Source organism: Sceloporus undulatus, chromosome 3 (genome assembly GCF_019175285.1).
Source record: "Sceloporus undulatus isolate JIND9_A2432 ecotype Alabama chromosome 3, SceUnd_v1.1, whole genome shotgun sequence".
NCBI lineage: Eukaryota > Metazoa > Chordata > Lepidosauria > Squamata > Phrynosomatidae > Sceloporus > Sceloporus undulatus.
Window position 1 is genome coordinate 143421250 of NC_056524.1, and position 23397 is coordinate 143444646.

Sequence of the window (23397 nt, forward strand, 5' to 3'; positions counted from 1 at the left end):
AGGCTCCTCCCTCCATAACTGTCATCTTCCGGCCTATGAGGGAGAGAATAGGCTGGCCCGGCTCCATCGGGGCTAGCCTGAAGAAAGAGACTCCTCCCTCCATAACTGTCATCTTCCGGCCTGTGAGGGAGAGAATTAGTCTGGCCCAGCTCCATCAGGGCTAGCCTGAAGAAAGAGGCTCCTCCCTCCTTAACTGTCATCTTTTGGCCTGTGAGGGAGAGAATTAGTCTGGCCCAGCTCCATCGGGGCTAGCCTGAAGAAAGAGGCTCCTCCCTCCTTAACTGTCATCCTTCGGCTTGTGAGGGAGAGAATAGGCTGACCCAGTTCCATCGGGGCTAGCCTGAAGAAGCCCTCCCTCCAGTCCATCTGCCTTGGTCCAGGCCTCAGAGGGAGAGAAGAATGCTGGACCTGATCCCCTCCCCCCTCACCATTCCCTTTTCCTTTTTTGTCGTGTCTTTTTAGATTGTAAGCCTGAGGGAAGGGAACCGTCTATTATCCCCTCTATTGTTAGCCGCTCGGATTCCCAGTGATTGGGCGGCATATAAATAAATCATATTATTATTATTATTAAAGCCATTGTAATTCTATTAATTTCTGTTATAGCTAAAGTTTTATGCAACCATATATCCACAGTGGGGATGTCTGCATTCCTCCAGAATTGTGCTAAGAACAATTTTGCTATTGTAATTAAGTATAGTATTGGTTTTAATCTTTCTCTTATGTCTTTATTTTCTGCCATATTTAAAAGATATAATTCCATCTCTAAACTGAATTCAATTTGAAATATCTTTTGTATTACCATATGTGACCCCACCCCTATATACCCCATACATTGCAGAATGGCTAGGCTTTGAAATATTGCTTTAGAAGGAGGCAGGGGGAGGAGAGCAGTTTGGGAAAGGAGAGGAGAAAATTGAGAGAGGGGGAATGAGAGAGGGACTCAAAAGAAAAAGGATGGAGAGAGGAAGGGATGCTCTATTCCTGCCTATTACTGGCCTGTGGTATGGGAGATTGTGCTCCTCAGGCTGGAAAAATGCCTTCACACCCCAGTCACAGCCAATCTACACTCATCACAGGAGTAATCTGCACCCAAGAAACATTCTCATGTCTCTTTCTTCTTGTGAGAGAGATGTTGCTATTTCTTCAGATCCAAAATTGAAATTAAGTATGCAGGGGAAGGAAAACACAATGGGAAGATAAGCACAGTGTACTAAACAAGCAAAAGTAATCACTGATGCTCAGTCAGGCATGAATTACAATATGGAGAGACCTCACGCTAGGCATGAAAGGTACTTGATTAATCTTTCCATGAATTGGTGCTGTAAGGTTGCTTAATACTGGAGTGAGCATGTGTTCTGGAGATTTTTTTTTTTTTAAGAAAGGACCCTGGGAAGTTTTAATTTGTATGGGCTGGGTCTTGATTTTGGTATTTTTCAAGACTGGTAGCCAAACTTTGTTTATTTTAAGGCTTCTTCTTTCCTGTTGAAGTTGTCCAGGTGTTTATGGATTTCAATGTTTTCCCTGTGCATTCTTACCTGGTAGTTGTTGGCATGGTCCAGAATTTCAGTGTTTTCAAATAGCATTTTATGCCCAGGTTGGTTTATAACTTGTTCTGCTACTGCTGATTTTTCTGGCTGGCCCAGTCTGCAGTGTCTCTCGTGTTCCTTGATTCATATTTGGATGCTCCGTTTGATGGTCTCTATGTAGATTTGTTCACAGCTGCACAGAATGTGGTAAACTGTGGTTGTGAGAGGCTGTGAGCATAGCATTTGCTGGATTTTCTTGGTTGGTTTGTAGATCATCTGAAGATTGTGTTTCCTCACCAATTTCCCTATTCTGTCTGTGACTCCCTTTAGGTGGTTGTCCGTCTTCACTCCTATGGATTGAAAGTTGTTATTGTTGTTAGCTGTATTCAAGTTGACTTTGACTCATGGTGACCCTGTGAATGTGACATCTCCTTGACCCTCTATTCTCAGCTTCTCTGCTCATATCTTGTAAGTTCAAGCCTGTGACCTCCCTATTGAATCTAGTCATCTGGTGTGTGGTCTTCCTTACTTTCTGCTGCCCTCTACCTTTCCCAGCACCTTTGCTCTTTGGTCTGTTTCCCAGAAACAGGTTATACCTCTCTATAACTACATTCCTGTTATAAGACCAATCAACAATATTTTAATGATGCCTATGAGATCATATCTGCTTTGCTGTGCTAAGAGTTCAAGTTCATCCTGTTTTATTCCCCAGGATCTATGCTTTAGTATAGAGCAGGGGTAGGCAACCTGCGGCCCACGGGCCGGATGCGGCCCGGCAAGGCCTTGGGACCGGCCCCAGCCTGGTCCTGCTGCCGATTGCCGCCGGGGCCTTTGGGGGGCAGTTGTCTATAGAAGCCTCAGAAACATGCATTTATATTAAAAAATTTTTAAAAAATCAGCAAATTTTTTCACGTTTCCTCCATTTTTTTAAAAAAAGTGTCTTCCATTTGAACATTTTGTCCTACATTTGTCCTGGTTTATTTATATATTTAATTTTTAAAAAATTATTAATTATTTATTTTTGGGCTTCGGCCCCCAGTTGTCTGAGGTACAGCAACCGCTCAAAAAGGTTGCCTACCCCTGGTATAGAGGCATCTAAGACCATGGGCCATTCCCCCATCTGACCTTTAAAGGATTTTTTCCTCCAGTGTTGGATGCTTGTGCTATTTTGCCTTGTTCTATGCATAACATTTGGGCTGTTATCTCCATAACTTCAAGAACTCCTATCCTCAAGAATACTTTCTCCCTCTCCCACATAACTCAGTTTAAAGCCCTCATCTTTTGAGATTCTTAGCAAAAATGTTCCTGCCAAGTCTTGTAAGGTGCACCCTATCCCTTGATGGTACATGCACCTGAAAGTACAGGCCATGGTTCAAAAAGCCAACTTGGTCTTGGTGGCACCATTGGCAAAGCCAGCTTTTCACCTCTGCTGTTCTTCTCTCCCTGTCTGGATCCTGTCCTTCAACTGGGAAAAGAGATGAACGGAGCCTGTGCATCCAGATCCATTCAACTTCCTACCCAGAACCTCATAATCCCTTATGATAGTCTGAGGGCTGTGCTTTGCAGTAAGTAGTAATGGTCATTGGGCTTGACAATCTTTGTCAGCCTCTCCATTACATTGTGGATTTCTGCCCCAGGGACACAGAACACCTCTCAAGACATCTTGTCAGGCCCTCAAACCTGAAGTGATCCTATGCTGCATCTATTGGAATATAGTGTTCAGATAGAAGGAAGTAATAGCACCTCATTATTCTGCTTTGGTCAGACTTCACTTTGAATACTGTGTCCAATTCTGGTCACCACAATTCAAGAGGGATGTAGACGAGCTGGAACCTGTCCAGACAATAATGGTGAAAGGTCTAAAATCCATGCCATATGAGGAGCAGCTCAGGTAGCTGGTTATGTTCAACTTGGGGAAAAGAATATTAAGAGGTGACATGACAGCCACATTTAAATATTTGAAGCAATGTCATATGGAAGAAGGAGCAAGCTTGTTTTTTTGCTGCTCCAGAGACTAAGACACGGAGCAGTGGATTCAAACTACAAGAAAAGAGATTCCACCTAAACATTAGGAAGAACTTCCTGATGGTGACAGCTGTTTGATAGAGGAATATACTCCCTCAAAATGTGGTGGACTTTCCTTTTTCGGTGGTTTTTAAACAGAGGCTGAATGGCCATCTGTTGGGTGTGCTTTGATTGTGTTTTCTTGCATGGCATTTCTGAATGCACTTGTGGTCTCTTCCAACTCTATGATTCTGTGGTTCTATGATTTTATTCGTCTTCAAATCAAAATATTCCTTTCCCCAAGCATTCTCTGGATAGCTCACTGCTCATATTTCCTCTAGCAATCAGTCCATTAAGCAGAAGATTATCAAGAAAGATAAACAGTCTTTCCTCCAAGGATCACCAAAAATGGTGTAGCACATCCCATCATCCAGAATTACAAAGCACATACAGAATATATGGCCAGCAAGCATGAGAGGAATTATGAGCCTGAAAGATTGTAAGGTCTCTTATGTTTTAGAATGAGTGACTTTTTTTGTATTCTTTCTGAGGTTTTCTATACAAATTCATGATATTAAAGGAATGTTATGTTTTATGTACCAAGGAACACTATAATAAGAACTGGGAAGCTGCATTGAGCTAAACAAAAAGCAGTTAGAATTCATGACCATTTTAATTCACTTTTCAAATAATTTGTGATGTAAAATAGCCAAAACCATTTTTATGAAACACGGGAGACAATAAATGCTGACTGGTATGGTGCTTGGTAGCTAAATAAATAGTTAAAATGCTTTCAATGCCAAGTGGCAAAGCAGTACAAAACTGTGAAAATACTTTCTGTAGCATCCAGTATGGTGGGGAGCTGAGTTTGAAAATCCACTCCACATAATGCAAGTAGTAAAGCCTTGGCATGTACCAGCTGCAGCATCTGTGTTAATCAAGAAATACAAAGTCTGAATTTAATGCATATAATTGGCATGTGTTAGGAACTAGGTGTCTCTGTACATATTGTGCAATATGATATAGCATTCTAGAACCTGGTTAGCTTCCCCTGAATCTTGCCTTGTCTGTTTGAACCTTGGAACTCACAACAAAATTCTACTTTTTTTCCAGAATTTGCACAGAACTCTCTCTTTAAAAACAAAACCCTTGCAAAAGTGTGTTCGTAGTGAACAAACAAACAGTTGTCACTTCTGCTGATTTTTAATTTTATTAAAATGTTTCAAACAGGATTTTGTGGACTTCATGGTGGTTTGGAGACTTAAACCATGCAGTTTGGAGTCATTTTGGCTGGTTTGGGGGGCCAGAAAAAAACCCTCAAAAAGATATTTGTGAGCTGGGAAGTCTTTAGGGGGCTGAGCAAAAGTGGGATTCAGGAACTACATGCCAATTATAGCCCCACTTTCCCTGTCTTGACACTACACAGCAAGTATCGTGTATCCTATGTGATTTTTATTTCAAGACATTAAGCTTCTTCTTCGTGGTCTCTGCGAAGCACACAAATGGGTTATTCTGCGCCTGCACAGCATTTCTGGATCCTACTGGAATCACTAGGGAAGACTTTTTGGTGGTAGCTCCACCCACCCTCTATATAGGAAGGATGTCTTCCCACCCTTTCTCAGTTCCTTTTGTCCGCTGCGTGAGCAGCTTAGGAACCTCACTTAGAATCGCTCTTGGTTTTGGACTCTGATTACTGGTAACACACCAACCTCTTGACAATTCTCTCTCTTCATCCCTGGGCTTTGGTCTAAAGATGTCTGCATACTCTTTTAAGAAGTGCTCTGAATGTGGGACAAATATTCCAGCCACTCCTTGTGCCTCCTCTGCCTGGGTGAGGGCCACGTCCCTACTTCCTGCCCTCACTGCATAGCCTTCACACCGCAGGCCAGGAAGAATAGGGAGATGCACCTGAGATCCATGCTCTACGTGCAAATTTGAAGCCTCCCTCTACCTCTAGATCCCCTGCCAAGGCTGCAGCCACCAAGGGCAAGCTCTCATCTCTGGCCTCAGGGGTCCCTGCCAAGGCTACTGCTGCCAAGGGCAAACTCTCTTCGGAAATTTCTGGGTCACCAACCCCAGACAAATGGAGGTCCACAGACCAGGACGTGGCTGGCCATCCATCCTCACCAAAGAGGAAGAAGTCCTCAGACTCCTCCAAACCAGAGAAAAGAAAGCACAAGTCTTGGGACAAGTCCAAGGACTCATCTCACCATTCTGGAAAAAAGTCCCATCCCTGTCTGGACTCCAGCTCCAACCATCGGTCCCATACCAACGCACCCGCCCAGCCCGCCATCACCAAACTGGGCTCAGTACCATGTGCCCAGCCAGCACCTCAATCTCAGCTGTCTCCTCGTCTCGACTCCCAGGCCCAACCAGACACAGCCATCTTCCTGCATTCCTTGTCTGAACCCTACCAACTCTCTGAGGGTGAAAAGGAAGTTTCCCCTTTTACCCAAGTGGTGATACCAGACCAACTCTCCCAGACTTCGGAGGTCGTTTGTTTCGAGGATGAACAGGACTATGATGCATCCTCTGTCCTCGCTGAGCCCCCCAGATGGGATGTTGTTTTTGATCAAGCTACAGGCACTTATTTTTTGCCTCTAGACCCTTCTGAAGTCCATGGAGGCTGCTTTGTTTCAACCTTTCAACCTGTTGAACCTCGCTTGCCTCCTCCAAGGTTATCTGTTGCATCCATTCCACTTCAGTCTCGCATCTCCTTGGCTTCCCGAGTGGAACCAGTTCAACTTCTGCTGTCTCCCTGCAAGTGCACCCCGCGTTGCTGGTACCGCTAACCACTCAGGCCCTCTCGGTTTGCATCAGAACCAGCTCAGCTTCCACTGAATCCGCAGACCACTCCATCTCCGACTATGTTCATGCTCAGCAGTAACAGTCTCTCACCTTTCTCAAGGCCCCCTATCCTTCGGATGACATTTTTTCTTTCTCAGAACAAATGATCCGGATGGGCAAAGCCCTGAACACTGAAGTCTTCCATGCAGACTCTCAAGTTCTTGACCCGATTGATGAGAGGGTTCAGGACAAGGTCCCAAATCCAACCTCCATTGCATTCCTGCCATCCATGTCCAGGATTGCAAAGAGGTCTTGGCCCACTTTGTCCATGGCCCAACCTTCCACCAAGAAACTTGACAATCTCTACCGTATCACACCCTCAGAAGAGATTTCGCTGCTTAAACATCCTTGCCTGAATTCAGCAATTGGGGAAGCCTCCCAAGTCTGCTCAGTCCTGAAGACAGCTCTGACCCCCAATGACAAGGAGGGTCGCAAGCTTGACCCCATGGCATGGAAATCCTACGTCTCCGCAGTCCTGGACCTCAAAATCCAGAACTACTCAGCATGTATGGCTGCCTACCAACACCAGCTTTGGGAGAAAGCTCTTCCCTTGTATGAAGACCTCCCTGAAGACAAGAGATGGACTGCCATGGCCATCCATGCAGAAGCCCATGCACTGGCCTCCCACCAGATCTCGGCGGCCCGACAACTCTCGGGCGCCCTGGCCCTCAGACGTCATGCCTGGCTAAGGTCTTCGGACCTAACGCCTCAAGCCAAACAGGCCATCGAAGAACTCCCCTTTGATGTTACGGGACTGTTACATAAGGAGACTGATGAGCACATAGACTTCGAGAACAAAATGAAGAACACAGCCCGTAAATACGGTATGTCTTCTTCCTCGATTTCTCACCCTCCTTTCTCTCAACACCATTCGAGATGGCAAAGACCTCCCCTACCCCCCCCCAACCAGGGTAGATCCAACCAGTCTTCAGACTACTAACAACAGTGCTTCACTCCCCAACAACAAGGGAAGCGCCAACAAAAACAAAAATACAAGCAACCCTTCCATAAGAAGGATGCAGAACAAGGCAAGCGCTGCTTCTGAAGCTCCCCGGCACACTTCGTTCTGTGAACTCCCTTTGATGATTGCCTGGCCCACTTCCACTACTCTTGGGCCTCCATAACTCCTAGGTGCTTTCCATCATCTGTAGGGGTTATGCCCAGGAGCTGCAGTCCTCTTCCCCAAGGGGCATCATTCTCACCACTCCCCCCTCAGACGCCCTTCTCAACGAAGGGTGCTACTTGCTTCAAAAAGGGGCCATCGAACACATCCCTCCGTCCCGGACCCAACAATGCCCCTTCTCTTGATACTTCATTGTTTCGAAAGCCACAGGCAACCTCCGTCCCATCCTGGACTTGTGTTTTCTCAACTCTTTTATTGCCTATAAGTGTTTCCGTATGGTAACCTTGGCCTCCATTTTGCCTCCCCTGCTGGATGGTTTGCTACCTTGGATCATCGGGATGCATATTTCCACATCAGCATCCAAGAGGACCACTGGGACCTCCTCGCCTTCTCTGTCAGCCCCGACTGCTTTCGGTACCGCGTACTGCCCTTTGGACTTTCCACTGCACCAAGAGTTTTCACAAAGTGCACGGTGGTCATAATTGCATATTTCCGCCAACAAAACATAATCATCTTTCCTTACCTCAATGACTGGTTGTTCGTGGCCCAACCCAGGCAGATGTTCCTCTCCCACTTCGAGTCGGCACTCTCTCTCCTTCATCACTTGAGACTCATGATCTACAGAGAAAAATTCACCCTCTGCTCAAACCAGTGGGTGTGCTTCATAGGGGCCACCTTGGACTCCACGACCTGCAGAGCATACCTTCCTCACAACAGGTTCCTCAACCTCAGGTCTGCAATTTGTCACTGCCTTGCCTTCCAGCGCATCACTGCGCAAACAGCTCAGGTCGCCCTTGGCTATATGGCATCCACGACATATGTCACGCCGTGGGCCCATCTCCGCATGTGTCGCTTCCAATCATGGCTCCTCTCAGTCTTCAACTCTGCCTTCGACAATCCACAGAAGTGGATCACCGTTCCAAGGCCAGTCACCCATTCTCTCCGCTGGTGGCTCAACCGTGGAGCATTCGGCCCTTACCCAACTTTTGATATTGGTCTGAGAAATCATCCTAGCCTCCTGAAAGCCTTCCACTCAGCGCTCCTACACCCTTAAATGGGCTAAATTTTTGACTTTCCTGTCCTCAGCAGGACTCACCTCTTCGGAAGTCAATGTCTCCGTTGTCTTGGGCTTCTCCATCACCTCTCAGCATCTGGACTCTCTATTTAGTCCTTAAAATGCTACCTTGCAGCCATTTGTGCCCGCTACCAATTCTACAGCCGGCCATTCTTCTTCACTGATCCACTTGTGAAGAGATTTCTCAGAGGCCCTGCCAACCTAAGGTCACCTGCAGTAATCCCGATCCCTGCTTGGGACCTCTAGCTCATCTTAGCAGCACTCGCTACCTCACCCTTTGAACCTCGGGCTTCCTGTGACCTCAGACTCCTCACCTGGAAAACAGCCTTCTTGATAGACATTGCCTCAGCATGCCAGGCCAGTGAACTCTGTGCCCTCCGTACGGATTCTCCGTACTTGAAATTTTTTAAGGACAAGGTTGTCCTCCGTCCAGACATTTCCTTTTTACCAAAGGTCGTGTCCACCTTTCATCTCAGTCAAGACATCATTCTCCCAATGCTAGCCCTGAACCAGACCACTGACACCGAGCGCCGACTCCACTCTTTTGATGTCAGGCGGGCGTTAGCCTTCTACCTCGACAGGACTGCGTCCTCTCATCATTCTCCCAAATTTTCCATCAGCTATTCCAAACCCAAAATGGGGCTTCCAGTCACACCTCTCTAAATGGGTGACTTCCACAATCTTCCTCTCCTATGAGATCTTTGGGAAGACTCCACCTGCTCGAATTCGAGCCCATTTCCACCAGAGCGGTATCATCATCTTCAGCCTTTCTCTCCGGAGTTCCCTTAGAGGACATTTGTAAGGCTGCAGTATGGTCACAACCTTTGACCTTTATCAAGCACTACAGACTTGATACCAGACACTGATGTGAAGCAGCCTTTGGCAGAGCTGTTCTCCTTTCCGGATTGCACTAAGGTTAGTTGACACCTGTCAAATAACTGACAATCACACTGTTTTTCTGATTTAATAATTTATTTATTGCCAGAACGCTCCCTCCTCCACAGAGGACTAAGCTTGACAGTCTAGCCCATTTGTGTGCTTCGCAGAGACCACGAAGAAGAAGGACAGGTTGCTTACCTGTCACTGTAGTTCTTCGAGTGGTCATCTCCGAATCCACACAAATTCCGCCCATCCTCCCCTCTCTCGTGTCCTTCTCTCTTCCTTGTCTGCTCTTAAGGCAGACCTTTTGGAATTGAGAAAGGGCAGGAAGACATCCTGCCTATATGGAGGGTGGGCGGAGCTACCACCAAAAAGTCTTCCCTAGCAATTCCAGTAGGATCTGGAAATGGTGCAGAATAAACCATTTGTGTGGATTCACAGATGACCACTCGAAGAACTACAGTTACAGATAAGCAACCTGTCCTTCTCTGATCTATCCTTGTGTGGTGGTGTGGTTGCTAGAAGACTGCAGCATGTGTTGAACTCAGGCGAGCTAACGTGACCTGATAATGGAAAATAATTGTAGGTATGAGTTCAAAACTTTACTTCTGATAAATAACATTACAATTTTTCCTTCCCTTCCATGTCAAGAATCTACATCATCAGGTGATGATGAAGAAGATGATGATGAATCTGAAGACAGAAGTAAGTACCTGTGATTTGGGGTGCTAAGCTGTCAGTACTCAGTCTTTAGAAGCAATAACATGACTGGCAAAAGAGTGGATTTTATACTTCAACAATATCAATCACTGAGCCAAAATGTCTCAGTTATTCACATTGCCCATGTTCTATATTTGTGAGTTTTCTTGTTGGTGAAAGAAAAATAGGAGCAGTGCTGTTTGCTGGTAACAGAGGATTCCAGTACTGCCCCCTAAGGAAGAAATTCAGTTTCCTCTGAATGAGGCCAACCTACTAAACAAGCAGGGCATCACAGTTCTGCCACATTGTATTCACTGAAAGACACCATGGAACATTCTTTGGCAGGACAGAAAAAAACGTTGGCTGGACAGAAAAACATAGCCGATTTGGAAAAAGCAGTACATTTGTTGAGACACCTCTTCTTTCAGCACGTTGCCTTATATTTCCTTTGGCTTATAGGAAGAACTTTTATATGGCAAGTGGCTGCAATTTGGGTAGCAAATCTGTACAGTGTAGGTCTACTTTGTTGTATATTCTCCAGTCCCAAAGTGCATTTCAAGAACTAAAATGTTTCATTGTATTGCATGAAAGTTAATATAGCACAATAACTTTGTCAACATCTTTTAATTACTATTCTCATAAGATAGGATTGAAGCCCTGGATGATTTCCTAAAAGGTGTGGTGGTTAAGATTGCTGCCTTTAAAAAAAGTCCCTTGAAGCTTCACAAAAAGATGAACAAGGGCTGATGTGGGGGCATGTTCTTCCCATGCAAATATTTTGGCCATAGATGCCTAAATTAGGCTGAACACACATATGGAGGTGGTAGTCTTGAAGCTAGCAGAGAACATTGCTGGATGAGAGAGGAACTTCTCTTTAACTCAGTTCAAGTTTCATCCCACTCAAGTTTCATCCCAAACTACTCAATCAGCTGTTACTTGGCCACAAGAAAAGAGGAAGTAATTACAGTAGACCCTTGTTATACGCTGGGGTTTGGTTCCAAGATCCCCTGTGGATAACAAAATCAGTGTATGTTCAAGTCCCATTAAATATAATGACATAGCAAAATGGTGTCCCTTATAAAAAATGGAAAATAAAGGTTTGATATTTGAAATTTATACTTTTTTTGGAACATTTTCAAACTGTGAATGGTTGAATCCATGTATAAGAAATCCACATACAAGAGGGGCCAACTGTAATTAGGCAGAAGTGTTAGAATCATAGAGTTGCAAGGCTGCTCAAGGGCCATCCCATCCAAATCCTTGCCATACAGGAAGACACAATCAAAGCATTCCTGACAAATGACCATCCAGCCTCTGTGTAAAGACCTCCAAAGAAGGAGACTTCACCACACTCCAGGGGAACATATTCCACTGTGGATCAGCTCTTCCAAGTCAAGTCCCTTTTAGTGAAATAGTACTCTAGAAGAGTTTCATGAATGTTTTGCCCAGTGCCACTGAATAGTGCAAGACTAGGTGAATCTATCCTTGGCCACATAGCCCGAAAAACCCACAAAAAACTATGGATGCCGTCCATGAAAGCCTTCGATTTCATGTCCTTGTTCTCATAACATTAAATAATGGTAACAATACCTGTCTCCTTAACTTTGGTCTGGGCAACGTCAAAAGGCTGAGGGACCAATTTTTTGGCCCCTTTCCATAAAGACTGCTAAAAAAGCCAAAAAACTAGTTATCTGGAAGTGTTTAAAAGGTTTAAAAGACTATTTTTAAATGTGAAAAGTGGTATTGACCTATTTAAAAGGTAAATTGTAGTTTGTGGAGACTTCCCGAAAGTGTAATTTCATCTCTCTGCTTTTGCCAGAAAAAAAAAAAAGGGGGGGGGGAGAGGCAGATCTTAGGCTATGGAAAGCAGTCTGGGGGTTGTGTCCAGCCCCAGGGCCACACTTCAGCCACTTCTGACTGAAGGAGAATTATTAAAATTCATCTGAATTATGTTCTGTTCAACTGTTCCACAGAATAAATCACATTTCATGTTTGGCCAGCTGACATGATGTGTTTTTGCAATTGTTGTTTTTTATCTACAGTTGCTCCATACTGGACCCGTCGTGAGAAAATGGAAAGGAAACTACTGGCAGTACCTGCTGCAAATACTGTTCGCTTTCGCTGCCCAGCTGCTGGCAACCCAGCTCCTTCTATATATTGGCTGAAAAATGGTAAAGAATTCAAAGGAGAGCACCGTATTGGGGGCATTAAGGCAAGTCATCATCAATGGGCTAATCTTTGATTTGTTCATCAGTATCCAACTGGTTAATTTCCAGGACTTGTCCATCTGAACTTTTATTACTAAGCAGTCTCAAAAGGACTATTGGACATGGGATCTATTATCTTTAACAAACCGACACTTTCTCATTCTAGCTAGTACCCTCATAATTGATTGCCCAAATGTGTATACTTTTTTTAATGGAAAGTGTAATTTGGACACAAGGATGAATTATATAAAACGATCAGTTGTACAGGTCCAAAACACACTGTATAAATAATCCAGTTTGAGATTGCTTTAACTGCCCTGGCTTAGGGCTAGGGAATCCTGGGAATTATAGTTTACTGTGGAACCAGAGCTCTCTGACAGAGAAGCCTAAATGTCTCACAGAACTACACTTCCCAAAATTCCCTAGCATTGAGCCAGGGCAGTTAAAGTGGTGTTAAATTGAATTATTTCTGCAGTGTGTTTTGGACCATAGATAAAAATATAAGATCAATATGAAATGTATATATTTTAATATGATTCATGTATTATTACATCTGTTACATATTATTACATATTATATATCAATGTTATACATTGCTTTATATACTGTTACATATTGTTATATCTGGGATTTCTTTATTGGTTGCTGCCACGTTGTGAATTTCTGCTGATGCTCATGAGAATGTTTTCATATTGATGGATTGCAATGTATATAAACAGCAGGGCAGATTTACTGCTGCATAGTATATATCATTGTCTTAATCTTTCCAATATAATTCTAGCATTAGAATAATAGAATAATGAAGTTAGAAAGGCCATCCTATCCAACCCTACATGTAAGAAAACACAACTACATGCTCTCTTGAGAGATGGTAATCTCTTTAAAACCTCCAGAGAGGGAGAGTCCACCATGCCTTAAGGCCACAGTCAAAACCATTATTACACTGTTGAACAGTAAAGACATTCTTCTTAACCTGCAGGTGGGATCTCTTTTCTCTATTGACTGGAGATGCTCTCTGGGTTTCATCTGTGAACCAATTACAGATCCATCTAATTGTAACAGTTCTCCAGCTTTTCTGTAAGAATTACATGGGGGAAATTGTCAAATGACTTACTAAAATCAAGATGCATTACATCCACAGCATGGCCCAGTCTTCCAAACTTGTAACTCAATAACGAGAGAGACAGAAGATTAGTTTGGCCTGATTGTTTTTTGTTTGTTTGTTTTTAAACAATGCTGGCTCTTAGAAATCACTGCATTACTTTCTAAGTGTGCACAGACTATTTGGTGATTTGTTCTGGAGCCTTTCCTGTTTTCTGAAGTTGTGGACAACATTTACTCTTTTCCAGTCTGCTGAGACTTCTCTTGTTTTCCAAGAATTCTCAAGATGAACAGTGGCTCTGAGGCTGCATCAGCAAGTTATTCTAGTACTATTGTATGCAGTTAATCTGCCCCTGGAGACTTGAATTCAGTTACAGTAGCTAACTGTGCATTCCTGTGCATGTATCATTTGTTCTGTTTTGCCCAGTTAAAGCACTGTTTTCTTTGGGAGGAGGGAGACTGAGGCAAAGACAATACAATGGGGCCTTGCTATCTGCAGACTTGCCATTCACGGATTTAAGCATCTGCAGATGGCAAACCCCTGTTGTCCCCAATGGCACCTTGTGTACATGACTGCGCCATCATTAGGGACATGCATGAGCCACCATTGGGGACAACAGGGGCTTAAGGTCCAACGGATTTTGGTATCCATTGGGGGAGAAGGGAATGGATCCCCTACAGATACCAAGGTCCCACTGTATTTATCTGCTTGGCCTTTTTTCTGTCACCATTAACATTTTACCATCTTCTCTATACAGTGGTGCTACTGTTTCCTTGTTCTTCTCTTCTGCTAAACATAATTTTAAAGAAAGAATTTTTAAAATATTTTCAGCTCTCTAGCAAGCCTGATGGGAACCATCAGTATGTATTGATTTCAGTTCTGAACTAGAACTCTCATAGACCAAGGTTCAAATTCCTGCTCATAAAAACTGCCTATGTGATCTTGGGCAGCCTCAAAATTTGCATTGGCAAACCTCTTCTGAAACAGCCTTGCCAAGATCCCCATGATAGTGTTGCATTGAGATCACCATAAGCTGGAAACAGCTTGAAGTCATACAACAAAAATAACAAAAAAGCAAGGCTGAGCTCATCCCAAGCTTCTGTTTTACTGACTTTCTCCCTCTCTGTATTTGTATGTAATCCTCTCTGGTGCTTTCTCCCTTCTTCCATTTTCATTTGTGTATATATACACACACACATATAGAAGCTTATATGAAATATCTCTGTACATCCACACTAGTTACTTTGAGACACCTCCCTGTTTTCTTCCTTATTGAAATTGTCTTAATCTTTAAGAAACTCTCATAGATCATGAATTCTCTTCCCTTTGAACAGTTCTGACCATGGTATTTCACCCAATATTTCCCTAGGCTTTCTGAAATAAGCTTTCTTATAGTCTATAGTGTGTTACTTATAGCTGGTTTCCCTTCCCTCTGTACAATAGATTCCACATGATCACTCCTACCCAAAGATCCCACTACTTCCACTCCACTGACCATTTTGTTAGGATTAAATCCAAAATAGGTGATTCTACTATTATTCCCTCCTCCACCTTCTGGATGATGAAGTTGTCTTCAAGGCAAGCGAGGAATATGTTGGGCCTTACATTCTTAACAAAGTTCAATTTCTAGTGAGTGTCAGGGTAATTGACTTCTCCCATTACTAATGCATCTCTCTATGTTGAATGCTTGGTCATTTATTTTTGAAAAGGCATCATTCAAATCTTCAGTCTGACTTAGAGGCCTATAGTTTGTTGTTGTTGTTGTTGTTGTGTGCCTTCAAGTCATTTTTCAGCTTATGGCGACCCTATCATGGGGTTTTCTGGAGCCAACAGGATGTGATTCACCCCAAGGTTTCCATGGGCAAGCAGGGAATCAAATCACTGTATCAAGAATCCTATGCTCAAACCACTACACAATGCTGATTCTTGGGGCCTCTAGTACACTCTCACAATGACATGACTGTTGTTTCCCTGCCCCTATTTTCTCCTGAACCAACAACCCCTTAATTTTTAACTGCATGCTCTCAACCTTTTTTGCTTGGTCTAAGTCATAGATCTCCTCACAGGTATAGACATACATGATATATAATGCTGCTACTCCTCCCTTCATCTCTGATCTGTGAGTTGTTGTTTTTTGTGGGGGGTGAGTTGGAAATATTCCTCTCTTTCTACATTCTCATCAGATTTCACCTCAGATTTTAGTGATGCTTATTGAATTATATTAGCTTTCTTGTGCTGAGAAAGAAAATTCATCTTAACAAGTTATTTTTATTTATTTCCCAAGCTCTGGTCATGAATGTAGAGACATCTGATATCATAGAATCGTAGAGTTGGAAGAGACCACAAGGGCCATCCAGTCCAACCCCCTGCCATGCAGGAACTCTCAATCAAAGCATCCCTGACAGATGGCTATCCAGCCTCTACTTAAAGACCTCCAAAGAAGGAGACTCCACTACACTCCGAGGAAGGAGTGCATTCCACTGTCAAACAGCCCTTGCTGTCAGGAAGTTCCTCCTAATGTTGAGGTGGAATCTCTTTTCCTGCAGCTTGCATCCATTACTCCGGGTTCTGTTCTCTGGAGCAGCTGAAAACAAGTCAGCTCCCTCCTCAGTATGACATCCCTTTAAATATTTAAACAGGGCTGTCATATCACCTCTTAACCTTCTTTTCTCCAGGCTAAACATCCACAGCTCCCTAAGTCGTTCCTCATAGGACATGGTTTCCAGACCCTTCACCATTTTAGTTGCCCTCCTTTGGACATGCTCCAGTTTCTCAATGTCCTTTTTGAATTGTGGTGCCCAGAACTGGACACAATATTTCAGGTGAGGCCTGACCAATGCAGAATATAGTGGCACTATTACTTCTCTTGATCTAGACACTATACTTTTATTGATGCAGCCTAAAATTGTATTGGCCTTTTTAGCTGCCACATCACACTGTTGACTCATGTTCAATTTGTGGTCTACTTGGACTCCTAGATCCCTTTCACATGTAGTTTCATTCAGCCAGGTGTTCCCCATCCTATATCTATGCATTTCATTTTTCCGCCCTAAGTGCAGTACCTTACATTTCTCCGTGTTGAATTTCATGATACTGTATCATGGAACATTCTCTCCAGCTGATTCTTGTTGAGTGTTTTGCTCACTGTTAGGTTCTTGAACTATTGGCCCATTTCCCCTTTTATCGCTGAAACTATTTTCTTGGTGTACTTGGTGTTCTTCAGCCCTCTGGAATAGTGTCTCTTTTCCCCATGAAAATCATTTGAAAGCCCTCCTGATCAAGTTAACAAGATACTTAACAAATAGGTTCTTACCAACTGATATGAGGTATAACCCACCTATTGCAAGATGTTTTTCATAAAATCACAGACCATGGTACAAGAAGCCAGATCTTTCTGATACAAGAACATCTGCTGAGCTAGTTGCTCACTTCTAGTATCCTTCTCAGTATTTCTGGGTCATGTCCTTCAATAGAAAGGAAAAATGAAATAATCTATGCCCCAAGGTCCTTTAGTTTTCTCCCCAGAGCCTCATAGTCTTTGCAATATTTTGAAATTCCAGTAAAATAATAATAATAATAATAATAATAATAATCGGATTTATTTCTATGCGCCAATCACTGGAATCCGGGCGCTTACAACAGAGGGGATAATAGTTCCCTGCCCTCAGGCTTACAATCTAAAAAGACACGACACAAAAGGAGAAGGGAATGGTGAAGGGGGAGGGGATCAGGTCCAGCATTCTTCTCTCCCTCTGAGGCCTGGACCAAGGCAGATGGACCGGAGGGAGGGCTCTTCTTCTTCAGGCTAGCCCTGGTGGAGCTGGGGCCTGCCTGGTCAACTCCCTCATAGGCTGGAAGATGACAGTTATGGAGGGAGGAGTCTCTTCTTCCAAGCTAGCCCTGATGGATCTGGACCTGCCTGGTCAACTCCCTCATAGGCCGGAAGATACTGTATAATTTGACAAAAAGTGCAGGATGAGGTATCTTAGGGCCCGAACAGACTGGCCAAAATAAAGCTGCTTCGGGTCACTTTAGCGGTATGCTGTTTGAATGACACAAGCATCTTAAGAAGCCAGAAGCTGCGCCAAAGTTGCGCTCCAGGCCTTAGGACTGGAGTGTTGCTTTAGCGTGGCTTCCGGCCTCTTAGGACACATGCAGCATTTAAATAGCAGCTTTATTTTGGCCTGTCTGTTTGGGGCCAAAGATGGGATACAGACCGCCCAAAAAGGGTGGTCTCCCGGCATCCTGGTGTGCTCTGCAGAGAAGCTGCAGCCTCCCGACTGCGGGGCTTCCCCGCGGAGCAAAAAGAACCCACAAAAAGCAGGTTCTTCTTGTGGTGCGATTGTGACACCACGACGTGCGGACGCTAGACATCCATCAAAATGGTGGTGCCCGTGTGTACAGGGTGCTGCCATTTTGATGCCTTCGTCATGTGCGAGGGGTGTCTGAAAGCACCGCCCTTCACACGTCACAACGGCACCTCATAGCACCCATCTGGAATGGGCCAACGAGACATAATGTCTGATAGTAAAGGGTGTTAAAATGAAGGGAGGAGGAAAAGTTCTTCTAGGAAAACTGATGCACAGGAGGGAAGTACTTATGAAATTATTTCATCACCTGTCAGTACTTGCTTGCAAATGTACTCTAAAGTAACTTTTAATCTGTTTCTCCCTCTGCCCCATCACCAAGCAGGGATTCTATCACTCACTAGTTCTCCCTGGCAGATGCTCTTTCCACCTCCTGCATTAGGAAACTAGTGTTTCCAATATCATGGTACTGGAAAATTGTTTTTCCTTGGCAGTGAACACAAGATTAGGCCTTGAAGCAGTTGCAGTAAGACATAGGTGCTGCATCTGATTCTATTTTTTTTCAAGACGGAAATTAATTTAAAACTGTCCTCATAAACTTAATTCACCTAAGTTGAAACTTAAGTGAATTTAACTTAATTCACTTAAACTAGTTCATGAGAGGAAGAAACAACCTCCACAGTGTGTATTAGTACATTTGTTGGGAAGGCAACAATTCAAAGCTCAAAGTTAATTAACAGTTAGTTGCATCAGGGTGGACAACTACAAGGTCTGCAGGGGCAATGTTTGACACATGGCGCTTCTGGTGGGCTGCAGCCCCTCACTATCATCCAATAAGCAGGCAATAATGAAACTAAAAATTATTTCCAGTGTATATTTTTGCCAAGGTTCAGGGTACTGGGGGATGTTTCAGTTTTTGCCACTTGTGGAGGCTTCCAGGAGTGTTGTTTTTTTAACATTAGGTTTGTATGATTTTCTCCCCCCATTTGAAATAAAAGAGAGAGAGAGAGAGAGAGTGCAGAGAATGCAAAAAAAGAAGAGGAGGAGGAAGCACATAGGGATTTTCATGTGGCCTCCAGGCCACAGTTTATCTCCTCCCTGAACTACAATGAACAGATTTCACACACTTGTGTGTAATATGATATGAGGACAAAAATGATGATTTCTAGAGTATGGAGTGGGCTAATGTAGCTAAGCTTAGTGTGCTCTGTTTATAACACCAGAGCAATTGCATTTCACATATTTCTATCCATTTGCCATGAAGCACTTTCAGAAAATTCTTTCTATTAGGTCATACATTCTCTTTTAAACTCACATTCCTATAATCACATGTGCTATAAGATTGGTGGCAAGGATGCTGTCTGGCAAAGTATTTCAAAAGATTTTCTATGTGCGGCAAAGCACAACTTTTTGGCCATTTTGATGTATGAAATCATGTTACATACTTTGGTTTGAGGTTTAATCCTGCATTGCCTAGTTGAAGCTTAAATTTTTTTATCAGTGCATTTATTATCTTAGAGGTTTCCATATTGTTCAAATGCATTCAAATATCTTGTTATTTCAATGCTACTTTCTAGCTTTAGTAACAAAATTCAAAATGGGAAAATTACTGGAATTCAGGAGAACTCTTCCTTTCTCCATGTTTCATGTCATTCTGTTCTGAGAGGAGCACCACAAGCAAGACTTATTTCTAGTTCTTCTTCATTTCTGCAGTTCCGCAATAAGCAATGGAGTATCGTCATGGAGAGTGTGGTTCCATCAGATCGGGGCAATTATACCTGTGTTGTGCGCAACAGATATGGCGTCATTTGGCATACTTACCAGCTCGATGTTCTTGGTAAATGTTTCAGCTTGCTTGTATCAGATAGTTGGTAATCATAGGTTGGATTGTGGATCAACTCATATCCCTCCCACTGGCTCTTTATATTAATGTGGACTAGAGAGGGGCAAACAAGGGAAGCACCTGCCAAAATTTGCAATTGCATTTGTAACCCTTCCCAAGCAGGGAGAATTTAGCTAGAATTGATCAGCATGCAAACATTTGAATCTAAACAGCACATTATAAAATTCCTTTTTCTTTGCCCACCGTTCTTCAATTTTACCATATAACTATTCTGTCTCTTAAGGCTTCTGTTATTGTTTGTTATGGGGTACGTGCCTTGAGACCTATAAGAGGCTTTCTACTGCCAGTATTATACATTCACCCATCCGTTTTCGCTGGGGATCCAAAAGGAACTGAGAAAGGGCGAGAAGACATCCTTCCTATATAGAGGGTGGGCGGAGCTACTGCCAAAAAGTCTTCCCTAGCGATTCCAGTAGGATCCAGAAATGCTGCACAGGCACAGAATAACCCATTTGTGAGCTTTGCAGAGACCACGAAGAAGAACAGGCAGGCATTATCAACATATGGCCTATGGGTGGCTTGTGACTGTATCCTGTTTTTGTATGCCCGAGACTGACCATCTTGAAAAATGCATTTTTAAAACAAAATGAAACATGTTGTACTGCACAGCTTCTACGTGCCTTGTTTGGTTTTAATGGGTGGAAGGAAGTGTCGGATTTTTAAAATCAGAAGTGAATTCCCAGGTACTTCAAAGTTTCATTGGGTGGGGGATGCGGCCCACATTATGTACAGTAGTGCAAGATTGATCCCCAAATCATCTGAATCAGAAAATTGGCCCCAGACCCAGAAGTAGAAATGGAGCCACAGCAAGGCTTCGACATGCTGTTTCTTATTGCAGAATAACATGCTGCAGCATAATTTGATCAGAGTCTGTCTTGTGTGATTTAGTCTGTAATGCAGTTCTCTACACTGAACTCTTTCCCTAACATTATTCATCCAGTAGTATTTTTAAGAGTAAGTTTATGTAAAAGCATTAGTTTCCTGAAAGAGCAGCTTCCTGTTTATCAGGAAAAAATAAATCCCTTATTCTTCTCTTTCCTCCTCCTCCTCCTCTTCATATAGAGAGGTCACCCCACCGCCCTATTCTTCAAGCAGGATTGCCTGCTAACCAGACAGTGGTGGTTGGAAGTGATGTTGAGTTCCACTGCAAAGTGTACAGCGATGCCCAGCCTCACATCCAATGGTTGAAACATGTGGAGGTCAATGGAAGCAAATATGGACCAGATGGAACTCCTTATGTCACTGTGCTAAAGGTTGGTAGACAGTTGTATTCTTGTATGTCTGTTCAGCTCCAAAGGGTGGAACTTCTATTCTGTTAGTAGTTCCTTTATAGACATTGGTGTTTCTGAATTTGTGACTGTTCACACTAAAATAGGAGTGAAAAGAATGTTCACCATTGTTCATTTCTTGGCAAAAAAAAAAAAAAAGGTTTCCCAGCAGTTATAAAACCTGATAGAGAAGAATAATGCAGCGGTGAGATTTTGCCCAGTATTCACAAATGCCGAAATGTTTCAGGAGATTATTCTGCACAGAAATATATTGGGTGTGGGATTGAGAATTGTGTGGTTTTGCACAAAAACAATGCTTTTAGGGGGCCACTTACGGTTTTTGTGCAAGCTTTTGTTTTGTATACAAAAAAGCAATCTTACACAACAAAAATCTTGCATAAACAACAACAATGTTGTACCAAACCCTCCACATTTGTCATGTAAAACAATATCCCACATTTCTTTGCACAGTACTTCCTGATATGCTTTGCAATGTACAAATACTGGGCAAGAACTGTGGAGAAATGCTTATTTTTTTCTACAGTGGGAGTAAACTTTGGAAATTATTTGTCCTCATTTGCAAGAATGAAATAGTCAAATATTAACATCCCCACACTAGAATCACATTTCTTAAAATGGGGCAACATATACATGAAGACATTCATTACATTCAAGCTACCATTTAGCAGTTGTATTTTAGAATATTTAGTCCTCCTCAAGCTCTGATAAGCTGGTATAATACATTCTTTGAATTATCCACATTTTGTTGTATTACAACCTAAAATTGAAATGGATTTAATTAGCATCGTTACACAACATGGTGAAAGTGCCAAATGGCTACAGATCAGCTACATCTCACAAAGATTAGACAGAATATCTTATTCTGAAATATGACAAGTCTGATCAAGAAGGCTTTAAACTAAATCCTGGGGCAGGATTGGCAATGATAGCTTAAACATCTGACCAAAGGCATGCTATAAACACACCGACGTGAACTCTGGAGGAGAAGGTGAAGAAGAAAATGGGGACCACAGTAAAACGTACAGTAAAATAAAAGGTGAGAATAAACAAGGTTTTAGATGTCAATACCCTAAGGCACAGAGTACTGGAAACAAACAAAACAAGCTTTAGGTCCTACTGCAGGAAGGAGATACAACTTTATAGATATAACAGAGACTAGGTGAGATGTCTTCCTTGTTTGGAATAAAACAATAGAAGGATATAGCTTATCCAAAAATAATAAATATGACATTAAAGGGGGGGCGTACCTTTTATGTAAAAGATAAATTCACTTGTGCAGAAATCCATGAGAGTGAACAAAGTGAGTAAAAATAAATGGAGAAAGAAATAAAAACAACAGTGTATTAGATGTTTGCTTCAGGCCAAGCCACAAACTGGTGAAGGAAGATGCTTTTCTGAAATAAGTCTCTAAAATGTCTTAGATATAAGAATTAGTACTTTTGGGTGACTTCATTTATAATAATATTTATTTATCTCTAGGAATCCAAGCACATTACAACAGTAAAGCAAAATACAGTTAAAAGACAATACATTAAAAATTCCAAGATCCCCAATAATAATGGTTCTCCCAAAAATTCCAGATGGGTGTTGCCAATAATTTTCTAGGTGAAGAAAGGAGCAAGGATCAGCATAGGATCAATTTGGGGACTTGATCCTAACTTATAGTAGTGAAATTGGTCATTGGAATCAAAGAAGGTATGCTCTAGGGGGAAGTAACCATGTAATGTTAGAATTCATGATTTTGGGACAGGCCAAAGGGGAGTACTGTATAGTCAAGCACAGAACATAAATTTCAGGAATGGTAAATTTATCAAGCTCAGGCAAATATTGGGTAGAATCCCATGAATAAAGATACAAAAAGACACTCTGCAAGATTGAAGGCTTTCATGGCCGGCATCCATAGTTTTTTGTGGGTTTTTCAGGCTATGTGGCCATGTTCTAGCAGAGTTTCTTTCTGACGTTTCGCCAGCATCTGTGACTGGCATCTTCAGAGAATGCTTTGCCTGGAAAAATTAGGTGTATATATACTGTGTGAGTGTACACCCAATTTTTCCAGGCAAAGCATTCTCTGAAGATGCCAGCCACAGATGCTGGCGAAACGTCAGAAAGAAACTCTGCTAGAACATGGCCACATAGCCCGAAAAACCCACAAAAAACACCCTGCAAGAGTTTATGAAGAAGGAATTGCTAAAAGCTAAAATCTGTGATTACAAATGATTCCATGGAAGAAGAAAAATGGAAAACTTCTGAAAAAGCTCATGTGGCTGCACTTTAAAATTGAAGAGAATGTGAAAAGAAAAAAGAGTATATATAAAGAATGGAAGGAAAACACACGAAAGAAAAATACAGATGTATAGCCCAAGCTTGCAGGAATAGTGTAAGGAAAGCTAAAGCTCATAATGAGATGAGACTGACTAGGGAAGCAGGAAGCAACAA

General features: G+C 42.7%; 1 protein-coding gene across 8 annotated transcripts in view; it reads left to right on the plus strand.

The window, feature by feature from the left end:
• The window catches only part of FGFR3 (fibroblast growth factor receptor 3), a 93354-nt gene that overhangs the window by 34348 nt on the left and 35609 nt on the right, over positions 1-23397 (plus strand). For 5 of the 8 annotated variants that reach the window (XM_042456949.1, XM_042456948.1, XM_042456943.1 and 2 more), the window contains exons 4-7: positions 10106-10159; positions 12196-12365; positions 19483-19606; positions 20735-20925. In XM_042456949.1, coding sequence (XP_042312883.1) covers positions 10106-10159; positions 12196-12365; positions 19483-19606; positions 20735-20925 — 539 coding nt within the window. Of the gene's footprint in view, positions 1-10105; positions 10161-12190; positions 12366-19482; positions 19607-20734; positions 20926-23397 lie in introns of all 8 variants that reach the window. The other 3 variants (XM_042456944.1, XM_042456945.1, XM_042456946.1) reach the window with 1 other exon arrangement.